Raw genomic sequence first — 19,301 nt, forward strand, 5'->3', positions numbered from 1 at the left:
GATCGGCAGCTATCGAGACGATCAAGTTAGTGATAACCTTGGGGGAGGGGCCACGAACTGTTTCCAAGCTGCTCAAGTTTGTGGTCGTCGATTGTCCGACCGCATACAATGCAATCTTGGGTAGGCCCACGCTGATGGCATTTGAAGCCATAACTTCTGTCCGCCACCTTGTGACCAAGTTCCCCTCATCTATGGGAATATGTACTGTCCGAGGCGATCAGCTCGTTGCCAGGGGATGCTATAGCATTTCCATGAAGGGAAAATCATAACCCGGACAACAAACGATGGCCGTGCAGGATGGAGGCGAGGAATCCCAAGTCAGAGCTGATCCTGGGATGGAAGAACCTCAGCAAGTCAGTTGCAGGGGAACCACCTCGAGTGAGGATATTGATCCCCGAATAGGTGAAGATAGGTCCGAGCTCCAGGCTATTGAAGAACTTGAAGAGGTAAACATCGATCCCAAAGATGCTTCGAGGGTTGTTAAGCTCGGGAAAAATATTGACGCTGAGAGAAAGGCGGAGCTGGTAGGATTTTTACAAGAAAATCTAGATTTTTTTGCTTGGTCCCATGAAGACATGGTAGGGATCAGCCCGAATGTCATCATGCATACGCAGAACTTGGACAAAAGCATGCCTGCGAAATCCCAGAAACAGAGGCGTCTGGGTACAACCCGTGCTGAGGCCCTAGAAGAGGAAGTAGCTAGGCTTTTGAAATGCGGTTTTATTCATGAGGCAAAGTACCCGATCTAGGTCGCTAATCCCGTTCTGGTCCCAAAGCCAAATGGAAAATGGTGGACTCTGGATATAACCAGATCGCTATGAACCCCGCAGACCATGAGCATCCTAGCTTTATGACTCCGACCAACGTTTACTGCTATAAGTTCATGCCCTTCGGGCTAAAGAACGATGGGGCGACCTACTAGAGATTGGTCAACAGAATGTTCGCTGATCAGATCGAGAAAAACATGGAAGTGTGTGTTGATGACATGCTGGTCAAGCCAAAAGCTGTTGACAACCATGTTTCTGACCTAAAGGAATGTTTTGGGATCTTGAGGAAGTATAGTATGAGGTTAAACCCCCAAAAGTGTACTTTCGGAGTGGCATCAGGAAAATTTCTGGGGTACATAGTCAACATCCGAGGAATAGAGGCGAACCCCGACAAAATCAGATTGTTGCTAGAGATGCCTTCACCCAAGTCGCATAAAGATGTCCAGAGTCTAACAGGAAGAGTGGCAGCCCTTAATCGTTTTATTTCTAGGAAACAAAAAGTTTGAATGGACTGGGGAGTGCGACCAGGCTTTCCTCGATCTAAAGAAACACTTGGCTGAGCCGCCAGTATTGTCTAAACCAACAGCCGAAGAGCCCCTTTTTCTTTATTTAGCTGTGACGGAAAATGCGGCCAGCGCCGTGCTGGTCCGAGAAGAGGACTGATTTTAAAAGCTAGTATATTATATAAGCAAAAGACTTCTTGGAGCTGAATCTCGATATCCTCTAATGGAAAAAATGGCGTTCTGCCTTATTACAGCCTCCAGGAAACTTAGGCCGTATTTCCAATCCCATTCAATCCATGTCATGACCGATCAACCTTTAAGGCAGGTACTGCAGAAACCTGAGGCATCAAGACGTCTATTGAAATAGGCAGTCGAGCTCAGCTAGTTCGAAATACTATACGTACCCCGAACTACGATCAAAAGCCAAGCCCTGGCTGATTTTGTGGTTGAATGCACTGGATTCCAGGATGAGCCCTTAAGAGAACCAGTACAGGCATTGTGGAGAAGCTTCGTGGATGGTTCATCTAATGAGAACGGGTCTGGAGCTGGGATCATTTTGATATCTCCAGAAGGGCATCGTTTCCACTCGGCGCTGCGGTTCGGATTCGTAGCGTCCAACAATGAAGCCAAGTACGAAGCCTTATTGGTCGGGCTTAGAATGGTGAAGGAATTGAAGGCCAGGGTCGTCCAATGCTAAAGCGATTCCTAGCTCGTGGTGAACCAAGTGTCTGGGGAATATGAATCACGAGGGACAAAGATGGCGACTTACCTGGCCAAGGTAAAGAAGGAGCTATCCGAGTTTGAATATGGCTTAGTTGAGTAGATCCCTCGCGAGCAGAACGCCAATGCCGACACTTTGGCTAGACTTGCTACCTCCAAAGAAGCCGAGACTCTGAGCATAGTACCAGTTCTTGGAAAGTCCGAGCATGGCAGAAAGTGCGATGGAGGTCGAGAAGATTGATATCAGGCTGACCTGGATGACTCCCATAATAGAGTATCTTACGACATGGAAATTTCCTGATGAGCGAAAAGACTCGAGGAGAATACTCTTTCAAGCTCCAAGGTATACAATCATAAACAAGACGCTATACCGACGTGGCCATTCCTTGCCCCTTCTGCGGTGTAATCTGCCAGAGGAAGCCAAAACTATTTTGCAGGAGGTGCATGAAGGCTTATGTGGGGATCATGCTGGGGGCAGAACCTGGCCTTAAAGATATTAAGGCAGGGATACTTTTGGCCCACGTTATCAAAGGAATCCATCTCCTATGTCCAAAAGTGTGACAAGTGCCAACGATTTGCCACAGTCGCTCGAACTCCACCAGTCGAGCTGAAAATGATTTCATCCCCATGGCCATTCACGGTGTGGGGAATAGATTTAATTGGAGCCCTGCCCATAGGGAAATGAGGAGTTTGGTATGCAGTGGTGGCCATCGATTATTTTACGAAGTGGGCGGAAGTAGATCCCTTGGCAACAATCACCTCAAAAAGAGTCCTTGACTTCGTGGTCAAGAATAATGTTTGCCAGTTTGGACTGCCAAGAAAGATTGTATCAGACAATGGAACCTAGTTCGATAGCGATCTCTTCACCAAATTTTGTGAAAGACACGACATAATTAAAAGATTCTCCTCGGTGGCCTATTTGCAGGCCAACGGGCAGGTCGAGGCCATAAATAAAACTCTCAATGTAAGCCTTAAGAAGAGGTTAGACAAGGCTAAGGGAGTCCGGCTCGAGAAGCTCCCGCAGGTACTATGGGCATACCGGACCTCTCACCGAAATTCTACAGGGCACACCCCATTCTCGCTGACTTTCAGGAGTGAGGTCTTCCTTCCTGTCGAAACAAAGATAACCACGCATAGGCTCCAGACCTTCAGCCAGGAGCGGAATGACGAATTTCTCAGCGCATCCCTCGACCTAATTGATGAAAAACAAGAAGATTCGCAGCTACGGCTCGCGCATTATCAGCAAAAAATCACTCGTTATTTTAATTCAAAGGTCAAGAAGCATATCTTTTGTTTAGGCGACCTGGTACTCTGAAGGGTATTTTTAGCAGGCAAGGACCCCAAAGATGGTGCCTTGGGTCCGAACTGGGAAAGGCCCTATCAAATAGTGGAAGTCATACAGGAAGGAACCTTCAAATTGGCTCGGCTTAATGGAGAAACCGTTCGATGGACCTGGAACGCTATGCACCTAAAAAAGTATTATCAATGATCGTACCACCTGTCTATGTAAGGCTCAATTTTAAAAGCCACTTAATTTAAGAAATAAAAGTCATTGTATATTTTTTGTATCTTTGTATGGTTTCATCTGCGTGTTAGTTCGGATGGTAGCGTTGGTCCAAAGTAACCCAGAAAGTTCACAACCTGATTACTTGGGGGGCATATAACCCGAGAACCAGGTTCCGAAACTTAGAAGTTGGTAAAATTGATTAACTAATATTTTTTCTAAAAAATGAGAGGTGTCTATAAAACTAACACGAACTAAGTTTTAATTAAATATCCTGGATAGAACCAGGTTTCGAAACATAGAAGTTGGTAAAATTGATTAACTAGTGTTTTTTCTAAAAAACGTGAGGTGTCAATAAAACTAACACGACCAAAATTAAAAACCCCGGATACAACCGGGTCCAAGGCCTGATACTTAACAAGTAGGATATAAATCATTTTTGGTTACGACCAAAATTAAAGTATTTACCTCGACCTAAGGGTCATTTCCTAAATTTTTTTAGATGTACAAGTCATGAAGCATAAGAAGGAAATCAAGGAATAAATAAAAAATAGATACTGAAATTATAGATAAATTGTCTCGAGGAAAATAACCTCGTACTAAACATTTACAAAAAAATAACATGTAAAATAAATGAAGGCAAATAAAAACTAAGACCCTCCAGGCCGCTTTGAGGACGTCACCTCCTCGGTCTCCTGCTCGCCAGCGGCAGAGGCCTCCCCAGTCTCAGACGACAGCTCTTATTGAAGCCGAGCCTTGAACTTCTCGAGGTAGTGCCCCCACATTTCGGAGGCCATGAAGGAGAAGTTGCCATCCTGATTGAAGGCCCAGCAGTGGTACAACATGTTCTCCATGGAGGACGTCGATGCCTTCTTTTCCTCCTGAATAGCAGTCTCAGCCTCCAGCTATTTGGCCTTGGCCCCCATGAGCTCGGCCTAAAGGGCAGCCGAGGCAGCCTTTGCAGCCTGCTCGCCCTCTTGAGCCACGGCTAAGGCAGCCTTTGCCGCTTGCTTGCATGCTTGGGCCGCCGTCAGGGCAGCCTTGGCACTTTGTTTGCCTTGTTGAGCGGTGACGAGGGCAACTTGGGTTGCAGTCAGGGCGGCCTGAGCAGTCTGGAGCTCTACCTTAAGTTCATCATTCCTAGCCCTGGCCCAAGCTATGCTGCAATGTTGAGCCAAGACCGCCTACAAAAAGCAAGGAAACAGTTAGGCACATGCCAGGGTAAAATAAAAAAGAATGTTAGGTCAAGGAAAGTGCTTACTGTGAGCTTCATCCCCAGAGCGGATTCCATAACATTCTTCGAGCTCCTCTCCTCGATTGCCCTCAGGTCCGTGAGCTTGGCCTTATAAAAGTGCTCCACCGCATGGTTCGCCGTCTCATAGACAGTCCCCCGAAAAGTGTCTGGAATTTGCTCCAAGTCCTAGGTGTTAACTGGGATGCATACAGTGGCGGCGGGGAATATCGAAGCTGGGAGACCAGCTGGTGCTCCCTGGTCCCGAGCAGGGGCTGAGGGAAATTGAGGAGGAGGTGCAGCCGGACCCCTCTTCTCCTGGGCTGCGGAGGATGGAGCTCCCGAGCCTGGGCCTTTCCCCTTGGCCGGGGATTTGGAAACAGTCACAGCCGGGGGAGGCGTCTTCTTTGAGGTGGGCCATAATTTCTTCACGAGGGGACCCGAGCTGGATCTCCCTTCCTGGAACATCGCGCGGATGTCAGGATCCCCTTGTTGTGCCATCTACTCACTTGAAAAAGAATGGGAAGTACGTCAGTATGTGTACATATTCATTAGTCTACATAAAGTATGTATGCGTGTATAGGATATTATAAAGAGTCCTACCCTCCGAGCTAGAGGAGGAGTCTATTGCCATGATCTCCGGCCTTGGAACCATTACGGGAGAGGGAGAACCTAAATCTACAATTTCTTGGATTAGGGCAGACTCAGGCTCAGGTTCTAGCTTAGGGCTAGACTCCTCTACATATTTCCTAAGTCCAGGGGCGAGAATCCCCTGACGCAGGGAGTCCCACGACCTAAGGTTGGTCCCATACTCTTCAAAAAGGGCTGACCTAAAGGATAGAGTGTTGTCTATGATTACAGTTCCTCTAGGACGACCCATGTCGTATTGTACCACTAATTGATCCACACACTGAAGCAAAGTTGTGTTCCGGGCAGGGTCACTAGGGTGGCAATGTACAAGCTGGTTGGGGTTAAACCTAACTAGCCTAAGGTCGGGAGCAACCCTATCTAGATCCCTAAAAGGATATGGGTTACCTTGGCCGGAGGGACCGACTGTTGCCCCCAATACAGCTCGGTCCACATCTGAGCTCCGAGCGGCCTCAGGAGCTTGCCTCTTTCGCACGAGCGACACCTCATCCTCTTCTTGCTCCTCACCGTCGTCGACAGCAGCGCCTCCCTCTAGGATGGGCACTAGCTCGCGGGCTATCGGGAAATTAGCCCGTGTCCTCCTCAAGGCCAAAGTTTGGCCTTCGGAAATTAATTTACACACCAACATTGTGTCATCAGACATGAAGATACTCCAGTTAGCATACACGCGAGAAGAGTAAGTATGAAAAGAATAATTCTCCGAGCTAAGAAAGGAAAGGAAACTTATGAGGATGGTTGAAGTACCGGTGCTCGCAGTTGCGAAACCCGTTCGACATAAAGAACTGATCTTTGAAGTCGTTGGGGTGGTTGGGCAGCTCGATGACTGCGGGTGAGTTCCGGAAGCGTGTCAGATAGTATAACCCATCGCCTCATCCCCGTTGGTCAGGGCTAGCCTTGAGGCAGAAGGAGTACAAGATATCCGCAGGGGTAGGGACGTCCCACATCTGCTTTAGGAAGAGGTGCTTCAGCCCCACCAGCAGTCGGTATGAGTTTTGGGGGAGCTGGAATGGCGCCAACTTCACGTAGTTGAGGAAGTCAGTGAAGTATTGATCGAGGGGGAGGAAGGCCCGGGCCTTTAAGTGTTCATCACTCCAGGCCGCGAAATCGTCCTAGAGTGGTGCACAGCTCCTCTCCCCCTTGAAGGGAGGTCGGGCGATGAGAATACCTGTCCCAACCTCGATGTTGTGGGACAGCATGATCTTGTTGACCCTTCCTTGGGTCGTTATTTTGGAGACTATCCTCTCGGCCTTGAAAAATGCGTCAGGTGCGACCGCGACCTCCTTCTCCACCACAGGGCCGAATTTAGGAATGGGGGAATCTGGGATGACCTCCTTTCCCTTGTGAGTTTGCTGGGATGACGAGCCAGCTACGTTCTTTTTGGGCGCGTTTTTCTTGGGTGCCATCAGCTCGCCTATCGAACAAGAAAGACAGAATTTTTAGTGGGTGATGTAGAATTTTTTGTACAGGCAAGAAATAACAAAGGCTGAGGATTCTAACACATGAGCTGAGGCAATCTCAGCCCGCGGTGTGGTGCCACGTGCTACCTATGCTACGCATCTAAGTTTTCCCAGCAGACCCCTGATGATTAGGAATTCGTGTGTTAGGAAATCAGGCCGTTGCCCTCCTAGGGGATGGTTTAGACCTATGTCACCCTAGAAGCGTGGCACCTAAGCAACCTATTTTCAAGCCCTAAAAACCTTTCATCTTCTACATGTCGAATGGGTTTTTTCTAAAAATTACCCAGGAATCACCCAAAAAACTACCCAGTTTATGAACATCGCAATCCTAGATATATTTTAGGATATACTCAATAAACCTAAATCGAAACCTATGTACCAAAAATGTTTGGAAATAGCCTAATGCTAATGACGGTGAAGTGCAGATTAGCATGATAAAGAAAGAAGAGAAACGCACAAAACCTAGTAAAAGAAAAGTTCTAGTAAAATAGAAAACTTACAGTGTATTCTTCGATGAAATGAATGAGCAACGTAGAAGGAAAGTTCCTGGAGAGATCCTTAGTAACTGGGTTTCCGAAGGATTTGGTGGCAGATTTATGGGATTTTATGAGAAAAGGATGAGGGGTTTTTGAAGTTCAGAAGAGGGAAAATTAGGAAAAGTTTCGAATGAAAGGTGATGAACACTGAAAATTGCCAGCCCTATTTATACGAAATAGGCCTAAAGAAACGTGGACCGTCCGATCAAACTAATGTGGGATACGAGGGTCATGTTTCGAAAGATTAAACGGCGGTAAAAAGGTGGCCAGGCCATTTAATGCCATCCTCGAAACCCGAACATACGCCAATCGCGACATTCCGCGTGTCCTGTACTCGAGTAATGAACAAGCATGGATGATCGCAACAGAAGCTTAAAAGCCCCCACCGTGTCAGTCAGAGGATGACGTCATAAGACACAGGTAGGGACTTGGGGGCAAATGTACGCCCTGATATTCAGCCTGGGTCTTTTATGCAGCTCGAGTACAGCTGGCTAGCTAATAATAGTACTAAAGGACCCACAAGTTGAAATTTCCTCTACGAATGCAGTGCGACTCCCCAGGTAATAACACGAGCTAGGGAATATGAAGCATTAAGGCACGGGCTGGAGATGGATATAAAACACATCATCCTGGGCACGAGCTGGCGTTATGTTCAGGTCGTGGTACTCTGACAACCTGCCATGTCCAGGAGTCTTTATAAACCTGGATACATTATTTATAAACGTGCGTGGTCAGACATTACATGTCCGTTATCCCTGAATTCTCGGACACGTAACATAAACGTGCATGATCAAACATCACATGTCCGATTATGCCAGAAGACCCATGATCAATTTTACCTAATGATTAGACCATACCATAATATATATTGTAATATTCATCATTTGTGCAAGACAAGTCACATATAGGATGGGTATCCACGTGATGACCCCTGCATCTATCTTGGGATGGTTCTTCTATAAATAGCAAGACCTTGGATAGAAAAGGGGTTGGGTTTTCTCTGTGTAATGCAAATACTCTGTCAAAATATAGAGAGATATATAGTAATAATATCGACTCATGGACTAGGGGGATTTCAGCCTTCGAACCACATAAAAAAGGAACGAGTGTTCTTACTATATCATTCTAAGCATCCTTAAGAGTTATTATTCTTATTACGGTTTATCCTTAAGCACTAGATTATTCCAGCTAATTACGTAATATACTGTTGGCGAAAAACCGCGTTAACAAGTGGAAAGTAGTTTCCTAAGCAGCAGAGAAAACAGTGCAAACATCTTCCACATGGAAAAACTTACCCTTCAGATTAGAGAGAGTTGGAAGATGTTGACCAAGTTTTTGGCCAACGACGTGAGAACGTCAAAAACGACAAACCTTCAAGAGAATTTAAACGACACAGACGGTTTAATAAAGAAAATAAAGAACACACAAGATTTTTATAGTGGTTCAGCCCCAATATGTTGGTAATAGCCTAATCCACTTAGAGTTGTGATTATAGATCTGTACTCAAGATCAGATGGACTGAGCCAACTGAGTTTCTTCAGTACAGATTGCAAAAATACAATAATTCTTTATGATACCAACACTTTCTCTCTCTAGAAAACTCCGACCCAAAATTTCCCCAAAAATCTCAAAAGAGGAAGAAACCTGTTGACGGTGAAATCTCGTCAACGAAATTAGATCGGAAAACTCAAAGGTAAGTCAGGTGATGTTTATATAAGAACTGAGAATAAACTTTAAGGAAAAGTAAACACAGATAAATGATGGAGCAAGTCTTGGTATATTTCTCAATAGCCTCTGCTTACAATGAATTTTCCAACCCCCCTTCAGGTGGTGTTAGAGTTCATTTTATAGTAGGCTCTAATGGCCTTAGGTACATGGTGGTCCAGGAGACCAAGTGGTACATAAGTACTATGTCAGGGGAGTGGCTTCAGAGGTTGTGGTCGTACATCCAGTACAGGAGCAGATGTCAGGAGGATGTCTCCACTACTTGTCTGTACCCATGTCTGATGAGTGGTGGCAGGCATAGTGGCGCAAGTGATAGTGGTGTCGACTCTGACCTTTGGCCGTAGACGTACGGGCCATAACTCTTATCCCAGCAGTCCCATTGGTACTGGTGTCCGTACTCAGCACTAGGTCGTACAAGTATGTCCCATTCGACTCGTACTGGAGCCTCTAAGAATAGGGGTCTCAAGGTGTAAGGAATGGGACCTTCGGTGCATGGCTCTACTCACGTGGCCACTAGGTGACGTAACTCTCATTCCTTCGCGAGGCCCCCTTGGAAGGCTTATTGATGGCGCGACTCTGTTGGCTGTTCAAGAGGCCGAGTGTGCTGCGGATGTGACCCCCATGAGGCCATGGGCGAGGCCACCATGGGGCCTAGATGGCGAGGCCACCACGGGGCCTAGATGGCGAGGCCACTCCGTGGGCGTGGGCGAGGCCACCACGGGGCCTAGATGGCGAGGCCACTCCGTGGGCGTGGGCGAGGCCACCACGGGGCCTAGACAGCGAGGCCACTCCGTGGGCATGGACGAGGCCACCACGGGGCCTAGATGGCGAGGACACCACGTGGGCATGGGCGAGGCCACCACGGGGCCTAGATGGCGAGGCCACTCCATGGGCATGGGCGAGGCCACCACGGGGCCTAGATGGCGAGGCCGCTAGGTGCGCGCGGGCGTGGCCGAGCGAGGCCGCCAGGTGCGCGCGGGCGTGGCCGGGCGAGGCCACCTGGTGCGCGCGGGGCGTGGCCGAGCGAGGCCGTTAGGTGCGCGCGGGGCGTGGCCGAGCGAGGCCGCCAGGTGCGCGCGGGCGTGGCCGGGCGAGGCCACCTGGTGAGCGCGGGGCGTGGCCGAGCGAGGCCAATAGTGTCCGTGCCTGATTGGCCGAGCGAGGCCATGGCTTTTATGTCGTGTAAATGGGGGCTTCATGGCGTTGATCTCATATTTTCCCTTGGTGAGATTTTGAGCCTTCTCATGAGACAATATCCTGTATTGAAAAAGGGCCTACAGGCTCGAGTCCAATTGCATGATTAAGTGGCCTTTATCCCTCTGTTCTAATCAGGGACTAGAGATTTCTTATTTGGTGGATTTTTGGCATCCACAAAACCTCTTTCTGATCCCACAAGCCATATATTTATAGGCTTAGGATCATACATCTGATATCCCCTAGAATCGGGATATTTCATTATATTTATTATATTTAAATTACAAAAAACATTCAAAATGTAACAAAACCCCCAATTTGTGGGAAGAATGAGAGATTTCCGCGTGTGCCAAGACCAGTTCTTGTTGAATCCGTTTATGGGAATCTTGACTTAGTCCTCCTCTATCTGGTCGACCCATATCTCCTACTGACCATTCATGCAAGTGCTGGTCGGACACATGCATGCTGGACATATGCAAGTGCTGGTAGGACATGCACTTGCTGGTAGGACATGCATTTGTTGGTAGGACATGCACTTGCTGGTAGGACATGCATTTGCTGGTCGGATATTTGCATGGTGGTAGGACATGCACTCCTCTCGTCTAACATGGCACTCTCCTCTAGCATGCCATGTCTCTCCTCTAACATGGCACTCTCCTCTAGCATGCCATTTCTCTCGTCTAACATGGCACTCTCCTCTAGCATGCAATTTCTCTCTTTGGACAACCATGCACTTGCTGGACATATGCATAAGGACCAGACCTTTTGGACTCTCCTCGGACCAAATCCTTGGGCTCTCCTCGGACCACACCCTTGGGGTCTCCTCGGACCACACCCTTGGGGTCTCCTCGGACCACACCCTTGGGGTCTCCTCGGACCAAATTCTTGGGCTCTCCTCGGACCGCACCCTTGGGGTCTCCCCTATTGCCACGTCATCGATCTCCAATTTTTGGGGATAACAGAAGACAATTGGTCAGGGCTCTCCACAAGAAAATTTTAACTTTAGGTGGTAGTTTAAGATGTCATAATTTACGCCAAAAGCTTGACTTGTGTGCCGAACTCCACCTACCATTAGCTTCCTAAAGAAGTTTATAAGCACTTCTAACAGAGTACACCCCAAAAGAGTCCTTTGCCCATTACCAAGAACCTCTACCTTCATTCTCACTTAGAGGAATACTATAAATAAGAATGTTGTCCCTATCCTCAAATAAATCATCTATAATATCTTCATCCCATTCTCTCCTCCCAACTTTGAATAGATCCCCAACCACCATGCCTTGTAATGCCTCATGGTTCGAATGCACAAAAGGATCCTGAAAAGAAAATAACTACGATTGGTTAAGAATTTGGATCCCTTAACCCAAACCCACCCTCCATTGCACTCCCATTTTCACAATTCCCTTAGCCTCCCAAATGATTCTCCAAATGTAGCTCGGATTACTACCTAGCTCAGCATTAATGTAAGAACTATTGGAGTAATAACGGGCCTGGAACACCTTCCCCACCAATGAATGAGGTTGAGTAAGAAGTATCTAGCCTTCTTCATCCTCATCCTCATCAAAACATAAATCATTCTTCATCCTCATCCTCATCCTCGTCTTCATCTTCATCCTCATCCTCATCCTCGTCTTCATCTTCATATTCTTCTTCTTCTTCTTCTCGGCAACAAAGCTAGTTAGGAGCTTGTTGCCGGAGCTACTGAAGGAAATAAGGCGAGCGTGTAGTTGACAGAGTTATTGAACGATGGAGGCAAGTGGAGCTTGCAGTCGACAAAGCTGATGAATGAACGATAGAGACTTTGGGCGAAAAAGATCCACATCGCGACGGAACTACTGTACCAGATCCATGTTATGGTCGACGACAAAGATTTTTTTCTGTAACTGTTGGGCTCGGTCGGCAACCATGGGAGGAAGGCAGAGATGTGTGACAGGATTTGTGAAAAAATATATCAGATCTAAAAAATTTTGTTCCTTTTGTTGGGTATATGTAATAAAATTTCAGATCTGTTTTATTAATGAAATTACTATAATTTAAATTGTACGTATAGATGATTTTGGAGTTTAAATTTCAGATAGTAATTTGTTTGGTTGTTCTTCATTTCTTTTGATAGGATGAACATAGGATTGTTCTTTTTGTTGGACATTAAATTTTAGTGATGTTGAATTTGTTCTGAATTCAAGAACGGCTTGAATTTAAGTTTATATTTATTTTAAATTTTTTATTTTATTTTTAATAATTTTAATAGATTTAAATAGTTGTAATAAATTTAAATAATTTTTATGATATTTAAAGAATTAAATATTATTTAGATCAATATAAATGTGTGATACTTAATAGAAAGTTAACGTTAAGTACTAACGTCTACACCAAAATCTTAGATTTATGTATTGTTGGCGTCAAAAAAATGATTTGAATATTAAAATATAACTTTTGAAATTTTTTTAAGTATTATAACCACCAATATCCCAACTATTAAATAAATAGTGAAAAACAGCGTAAGGAAACTTTGGAATATTAAATTTAAAACATTGAACTAACTAACATAGTGATAATAAAAATTACATGTTAAAATAAATAAGTTAATGATATTAGGGACACAGTGAGTATACACAAATGGAGTTGATGATACCTGTTACATTATCAAAAAAACTTCTATCTTTATGAAAATAATATAATAACATTAAACTTTAGATAAAGTTTATTAATGTGCAGGGTGAACCAACAAAAAGAAGCAGGATAAGGACAAAAAAAAATGAAAACATGTTAAGTAAATAAAAATAAGTTATTTGAAAACAGGCAAATAAAAAGATTTTTTATAATACTCCCAAAATTAAAAAATATCTTAAATGCAAGTTCAGTCTTGAACTTGCATATAAAATATACAGACAACGACTTTTGCAAATCTTAATGATACAATACAGGATTTTAAAAATCAAATATGATGTAAATAGTAAATAGTAAACATAAAATAAATAAAGACAAATTATTAGGCACCATATCAGTATTGGAAAATCTTTAATGAAAAAGATATGAGAAATTTACATTCTTTATTGTTTTTTATAATTTAATTATAAAAATCACCTACAAAAAATTATTTACAAAAATGTCTTACCGCGTCATCAAAAAATACCGTATTCTAAAAGTAATATACCTAAATTTAAAATTTTCCCGAAATCTCAATTTTCCTATTTTTCTGTGTTAACAAAGAATAACATTTGGTTACTTAAAATGTTAATAAGCTACCATGTAGTTACTTTTTTCGTAAAATTTTTATTTTTATAGCATATTATTTTATATATATTTTAGTTACATCCAATACTTATTTTTTGAAACATTTTTATCTTAAGACACAGATTAGTCATTTTGAAATTATATTATTGTGTCTGATTGCTTAAGATACTTTTGAGCCCAACCGACTAGCGGTGTGGCTGGAAAAGATTTTTGAAATTAAAGATAAGAGAGAATGTAAGAAATTGACAAAAAAAAAAAAAAAAGTATAGTGGAGAGAGAAAGAGGCCACGTACCATGAAAAAAATGTTGAAAAAAATGTTATAAAAAACAGTGAAAAAAGTAACTAATTGGTAAGTTATTAACATTTTAAGTAACCAAAATGTAATTTTTTTTTAAACTTAGAAAAATGGAAAACCTAGATTTCGGAAAAGTTTCAAATTAAGTATATTACTTTTACAATCAGGTATTTTTGATGATGTGGCAAAATATTTTTATAAATAAAATCTTGTAATTATTTTATATTATAAGTATATAATTGTAAAGATGCCAAAAAAATATCACGTTTTGTTGAATAGATTATAATTTAACAATTCTTTAATAGGGAAATTCGATCATAAAAACGTAAGTTATTTCAAACAGAGAAATTTCAAAAAACTTTGATTACATTATATTAATATATAAATAAATGTAATTTCTACTGGTCAGGAAAAAAAACTAGATAAATAAAATAAAAGTTACTTTAAAACAATTCTCTAAGAGCAGGAATTTCAAATAGTTAAATACGCACAAAATTATTTCAAACAGATAAAAAAACAAGTTAACAAACCTGATCATGCATCTGGAGGGGCTAAGAGGAATTTTGAGTATTTGTATTAATTATATCAGCCTTCATAAAAATGTCACGTACAAGGGGAATATTTCAAGCTCGATCCATAGTGATAAGATTTACCTTCACATATGTATTAGAACGACATATGAATGGCAAAAAATTATGAAGTCTAGGTATCCATGGCGTATTCATAACATCAATTGAATTACCATCCCCAACTGACCACCGAATCCCTTTCTGTAATAATTGGCGACCCAAAAATTTTCTCTCCATGTTTGAGAAGGGAAAAAGCCAATAGGGGCATCAAGGAACTTACCTCGAGGATAGTATCTAGATTTATATACTTGTGCCATCAAAGAGGTTGGATCCACCAGTAATTTGGCATGTAAAGCTTGGTTGAAGCATTGAAGATCTTGAAATCCCATTCCCCTTTGATCTTTCGACAAACACAACTTACTCCAAGATAACCAATGCATTTAATTTTTCATTGAGGTTGTTCCCCACCAAAAGTTAGCCATGAGAGATTCTAATTCGCGGCATAGCGAATTGGGTAACTGAAAACAACTCATTGTGTGTGTTGGTATCGATTGGACCACCGCTTTCAGTAAAATTTCATTCTCACCAAAAGAAAATAACTTCTCATTCCATTGTGATAGGCATTGCCTAAATATATCTTTTTTATAACTAAACAACTCCTTTTTGGACCGTCCACTAAAGCTTGGTAGTCCGAGATAACTTTCATGACACTCACCAATACACATACCCAATTGTTGAGCAAAATATTATTGAATATCCATTTTGGTATTTGGAGAGAAAGTAAGACAAGACTTGTCGTAATTCACCTTCTGATCTGAAGCTAACTCAAAAGTTAATAAAATACGACATAGAAGTATCGCAACATTGGATCAAAGCTTCACACAACAATAGAGAATCATCAGCAAAGAACAAATGGAAAATTGATGGGGAATGCCAATTAAGAGCAAAACCCTTCAAGTGTTGCATTTCTATGTTTGTTGTAACAATCGTGATAAACCCTTTGTAATGAGAATGTACAAAAAAGGAGATAAATGATCTCCTTTGCAAAGACCATGATGAGGAACTTTCATGCCCTGAGGTTGTCCATTAATGATATATTTATAATGTAAAGGGGTAATACATTGCATAATAAGATCAATCCATCTAGAATTGAAACCGAATTTTACCATCATTGTCTTCAAAAAATACCACTGTACACAATCATACGCCTTTGGCATATAACAAGAATAATCTATACTCTAATGAGGAATAACACAAATAAACAAATGATAGAATTACCCTTTTGGTGATGAAGAACCTTGATACATAAAATCACAAGTCCATGATTTTATGTGAAACACAAAATGGAACCAAGACTTGACACAAATGAAGATTTATTGTCTAAAAATCTCTATCCCTAGCCTCCTCAATAGTGGGAGATGTATGCGGCTGCACCTTCACAAGCTCCACCACCGCCTCCACATATATTCGGAGATGACGCGCTTACACATGTTCCCCTGCTAGTCACGACTCAATCTACATTCCGAAATGGCGTGTCTTCCTCAGCACCTCCACCACGATCTCCACTGCCTCAGTCATTCAGTTTCCAGATGACAGTGACTGTGATAATGTAATCATGTAATAATAGATTATATAATTGTATAAATAGTAGTACTATTATGATAGTTATTAATATTAGATTTTATGTTATATTTTCTTTATCGTTTAATGGAGACTACAATTTTGAATTTGAGGTGAATAATAGGACTATTTGGGTGAAGTATTTGATCTAAATAGATAATTGTACAAAACATATAAAATCTATGTATATATATTTATATATTACAGGCAACTAATTAAAGGGGTAAGTTATTAAATGACTAAAAGATATATTATGATCAGGCAAGAGCTAACTAATATTCTTCTGTCGACATCCATATATCATTAAATTCTGGCGATTTCAGCTATATATATTCAAACAAAAACTTTCATCTTCTCCAGGTTTACTGCTAATATATCTTCTTTTTCATAAATTTGAAGTAGAGTAAGAAAGAAATAATATATATTTATTTTGCTGCAGGAGTACTTGAAACTAGGAAGTCGTTATAATTTCTAATATATAACTCAAGCCAATGTAATATTGTAACAAAAAATAATATATTATAAAAGAGCAAGTCTAACTATATTTAATCTGTCTCTAGTGTTCGCTAAAATTAAAGGTAGACTAATATATGCTATAAATTATACAACTGATTGGGATGTTCTACATCGAACTACATATATCTTACATGCATAATGTCCAAATTCATGAGATACATGTACATAAACATAAACATATATATATATAATATTAATATTGTTCTATTAAAAATAGCTAAGAGCAAAAAAAAAAAAAAAACAGTGATGCCATCAGTGGGACCTCCTCAGCAATTTGAGACGTTGCACTGACCTTATAAAGGTTCTGCAGAATCAAATATTATTTAAGATGATTAGTTAGAGATTCTTCCTTCCTATCATATTACAACATAATAATTAATATTATATGAATATTCATGTAACAAAGATTATAATACAATAAAATCCTTAATTGGTGATCATATTTTAAATTGTAACATTTCCTTTTGGCTTTAGTACTTTTTATTTTAAGACGTCACCCCGGCCCTTTGATTGATATCTCACTCACTTATCAATGGGTTCATCCTGATATCTAATATAAAATTTATATGTATTTATATATATATATATATATACATACATAAATGGGATTAATGATTATCAAGGAATTAAAAGATTTTAGAGCAATGTCAAGCTAGATATTTAATGCTCAATATACTAACCCTTAATTCGCATGATATATAATCACCACATATATAGTTATTCCGAAGTGCACAATTAATCCAATTCTAATAGAGAAACAAAACAAAAAGGAAAAAGGAAAAGGGCTGGATTAAATTTAAAATACCTCCAAGGTACATCTTGAGCAAGTAGCCAGTCTCCTTCCCTATCTTGATAAGTGAGTTTATAGTTCACTGAATCTTCTGGACCTGTTACCAACCAAAACAGAAATCATAAATAAATATTAAAAATATATATATATATTTACTATAAAAAATAAATAAATAAAAAAGAGTTTTTTTTTTTTTAACTTACATTTCCCAAACATGTCCATCAAGGTATGAGTGAGAGTGTTAAAAGATGTATGGAGGTTTAAGTCAATTTTTCTAGCTATGGCCACTCCTTCCATCTTGACCTTCACGTGCATAAACTTAGATATTCTTCCACCACAGCTGCACCCATTCTCCACAGCTCGTCCGCCGCCATGGAAGCAGATGAGTCTCCTCCTCCACGCCTTGATCGGCGGCCACCCCACCACTCCATCTCCTTCTCCATCGTTTCTGTTCACAATATATTCAAACTTCAATGATCAGCGACAAAAGTAACTCCAATAACATTTGGATATATAATACAGAAACGCTTAAGCCGAACGATAGATTTTCGATGTGGAATCAAAAAAAGAAAAAAAAAAGTTATTACACTACGACTTACTTGATGAAGTTGTGAGTTGTGTTCTTGTAAAGGTCTTTACTGGGGTCGTCATCTTCATCGTTTGGTTTTCGGTTGTTCCATAACAACAAAGGAAGCGTTTTAGGCACTGTCACAATATCTTGATCACGATCATCTTCCTCTGAAAACGCCTGGCCACACTTTCGTTTCTTCTTTTTGTTATAATTATTACAAGACACAAAGCTGGGGTATTTCTGATGATATTGATCACCCTTTGTTGGCTCGTAACCAAAGTAATTCAGATCAAACCCCGTGATTGGAATATCTTTGTTGAAAGTAGAGGTGGGAAGAGCCAAACCTAGTTGGAGCTCCATCATGCGTATTTCTATGTGACAAGAGAATAAATATAGAGAGTGGTGATGTGTTTTTATAGGGAGTTCAGAATATGAAATATAAGAAAGGTTTTTTTTTTTACTTTTTAAAAGAAGTTTAGTGGGGAATTTTATTTGTTAAAGCTAGGGACCAAATAAGATGGTGAATAAGAAGAGGAGGGAGAGACAGAGTGTTGGGGGCATTGGGTCAGGTGTCCGTATCATTGTTCCTCTTTTGGGCGACCCATTTAGGAGAAATGCTGTTACTTTTAGCTTATTGTTTTCTGAACCCCCAACAAGGTCCTGCTGATCAGCTACCCACGCGCGCATTACCCCACTCTCTCTCTCTCTCTCCCCCTCTCTTGAGTGTGTTGTACGTGTCGAAATTGTTCTTCATCACATGTATCTTTCGTGGACATGGGATGGGGTGTGTTGTGTTGTGTGTGTCACCACAGCGCTAAACCATCCACTCGTGAGTGACTACTGTTGAGGAGGAATAACAATACATTTATGTACTGTTCTTTCAATGTTGATTCATGATTTTAAACACTGCACATGATCTTTCTTTAAGTTTAAAAAATGATTTTTTTTGAACCAGTGTTGTGTTCTTACTAAAAAAATAATTATTAGGCTTGTTTGTTAAGTTGAAATTAATCTGAAATTTGGACAAAGAAAAAGTTTAACAGTATTAAACTACACGGCGAAAAGCTACTTATACTCGTCCAAGTGTAACTAAGGCTTCTCTTGTTAATATGTCTAGTAGTGGTGCTCGTTATGAATCATATAAAAATGAACATTTCACAAATATTATACTGTAGAATCTCCACTCAAAAAATAGTTATTACTATTGTCTGTATCGTTACTTAACTATTGTTTGTAGATGTAGAGAGAGCCGAATATATAATTAATATTCCTTATCAAAATCTATGATTTAATATTTGATTTAACACACTTAGACTCCTACTAACTCCTACTATACTACGTACATACAATAACTATCTAATCAAATCCCTGTCGAGACGGTGGGATTGGGCATATATATATATATATAAAAGAGCAATGCTAG

At 41.1% G+C, this 19,301-nt stretch overlaps 1 protein-coding gene across 1 annotated transcript; it reads right to left on the minus strand.

The window, feature by feature from the left end:
* Nucleotides 1–16,500: 16,500 nt before the first annotated feature.
* Nucleotides 16,501–18,350, minus strand: LOC133782757 (auxin-responsive protein IAA29-like). The gene is made up of 4 exons (XM_062222126.1): nucleotides 17,907–18,350; nucleotides 17,511–17,755; nucleotides 17,323–17,404; nucleotides 16,501–16,821 (listed from the first exon to the last, which is right to left on the minus strand). Exons 1-4 carry the CDS (start codon nucleotides 18,239–18,241, stop codon nucleotides 16,770–16,772), a joined length of 714 nt encoding a protein of 237 aa, XP_062078110.1. The 5' UTR covers nucleotides 18,242–18,350; the 3' UTR covers nucleotides 16,501–16,769.
* Nucleotides 18,351–19,301: the final 951 nt, after the last annotated feature.

This window comes from Humulus lupulus, chromosome 6 (genome assembly GCF_963169125.1).
Source record: "Humulus lupulus chromosome 6, drHumLupu1.1, whole genome shotgun sequence".
In the NCBI taxonomy this organism is placed as follows: Eukaryota; Viridiplantae; Streptophyta; class Magnoliopsida; order Rosales; family Cannabaceae; genus Humulus; species Humulus lupulus.

Bases quoted from the DNA above. Each gene is read 5' to 3' on its own strand.
- LOC133782757 (XM_062222126.1), bottom strand. From the start codon at position 18,241: ATGATGGAGCTCCAACTAGGTTTGGCTCTTCCCACCTCTACTTTCAAC. The intron at 17,756-17,906 runs GTAAGTCGTAGT...TATTGTGAACAG, and splicing joins ACAACTCACAACTTCATCAA to AAACGATGGAGAAGGAGATG. The intron at 16,822-17,322 runs GTATTTTAAATT...TTGATTCTGCAG, and splicing joins GCTCAAGATGTACCTTGGAG to AACCTTTATAAGGTCAGTGC.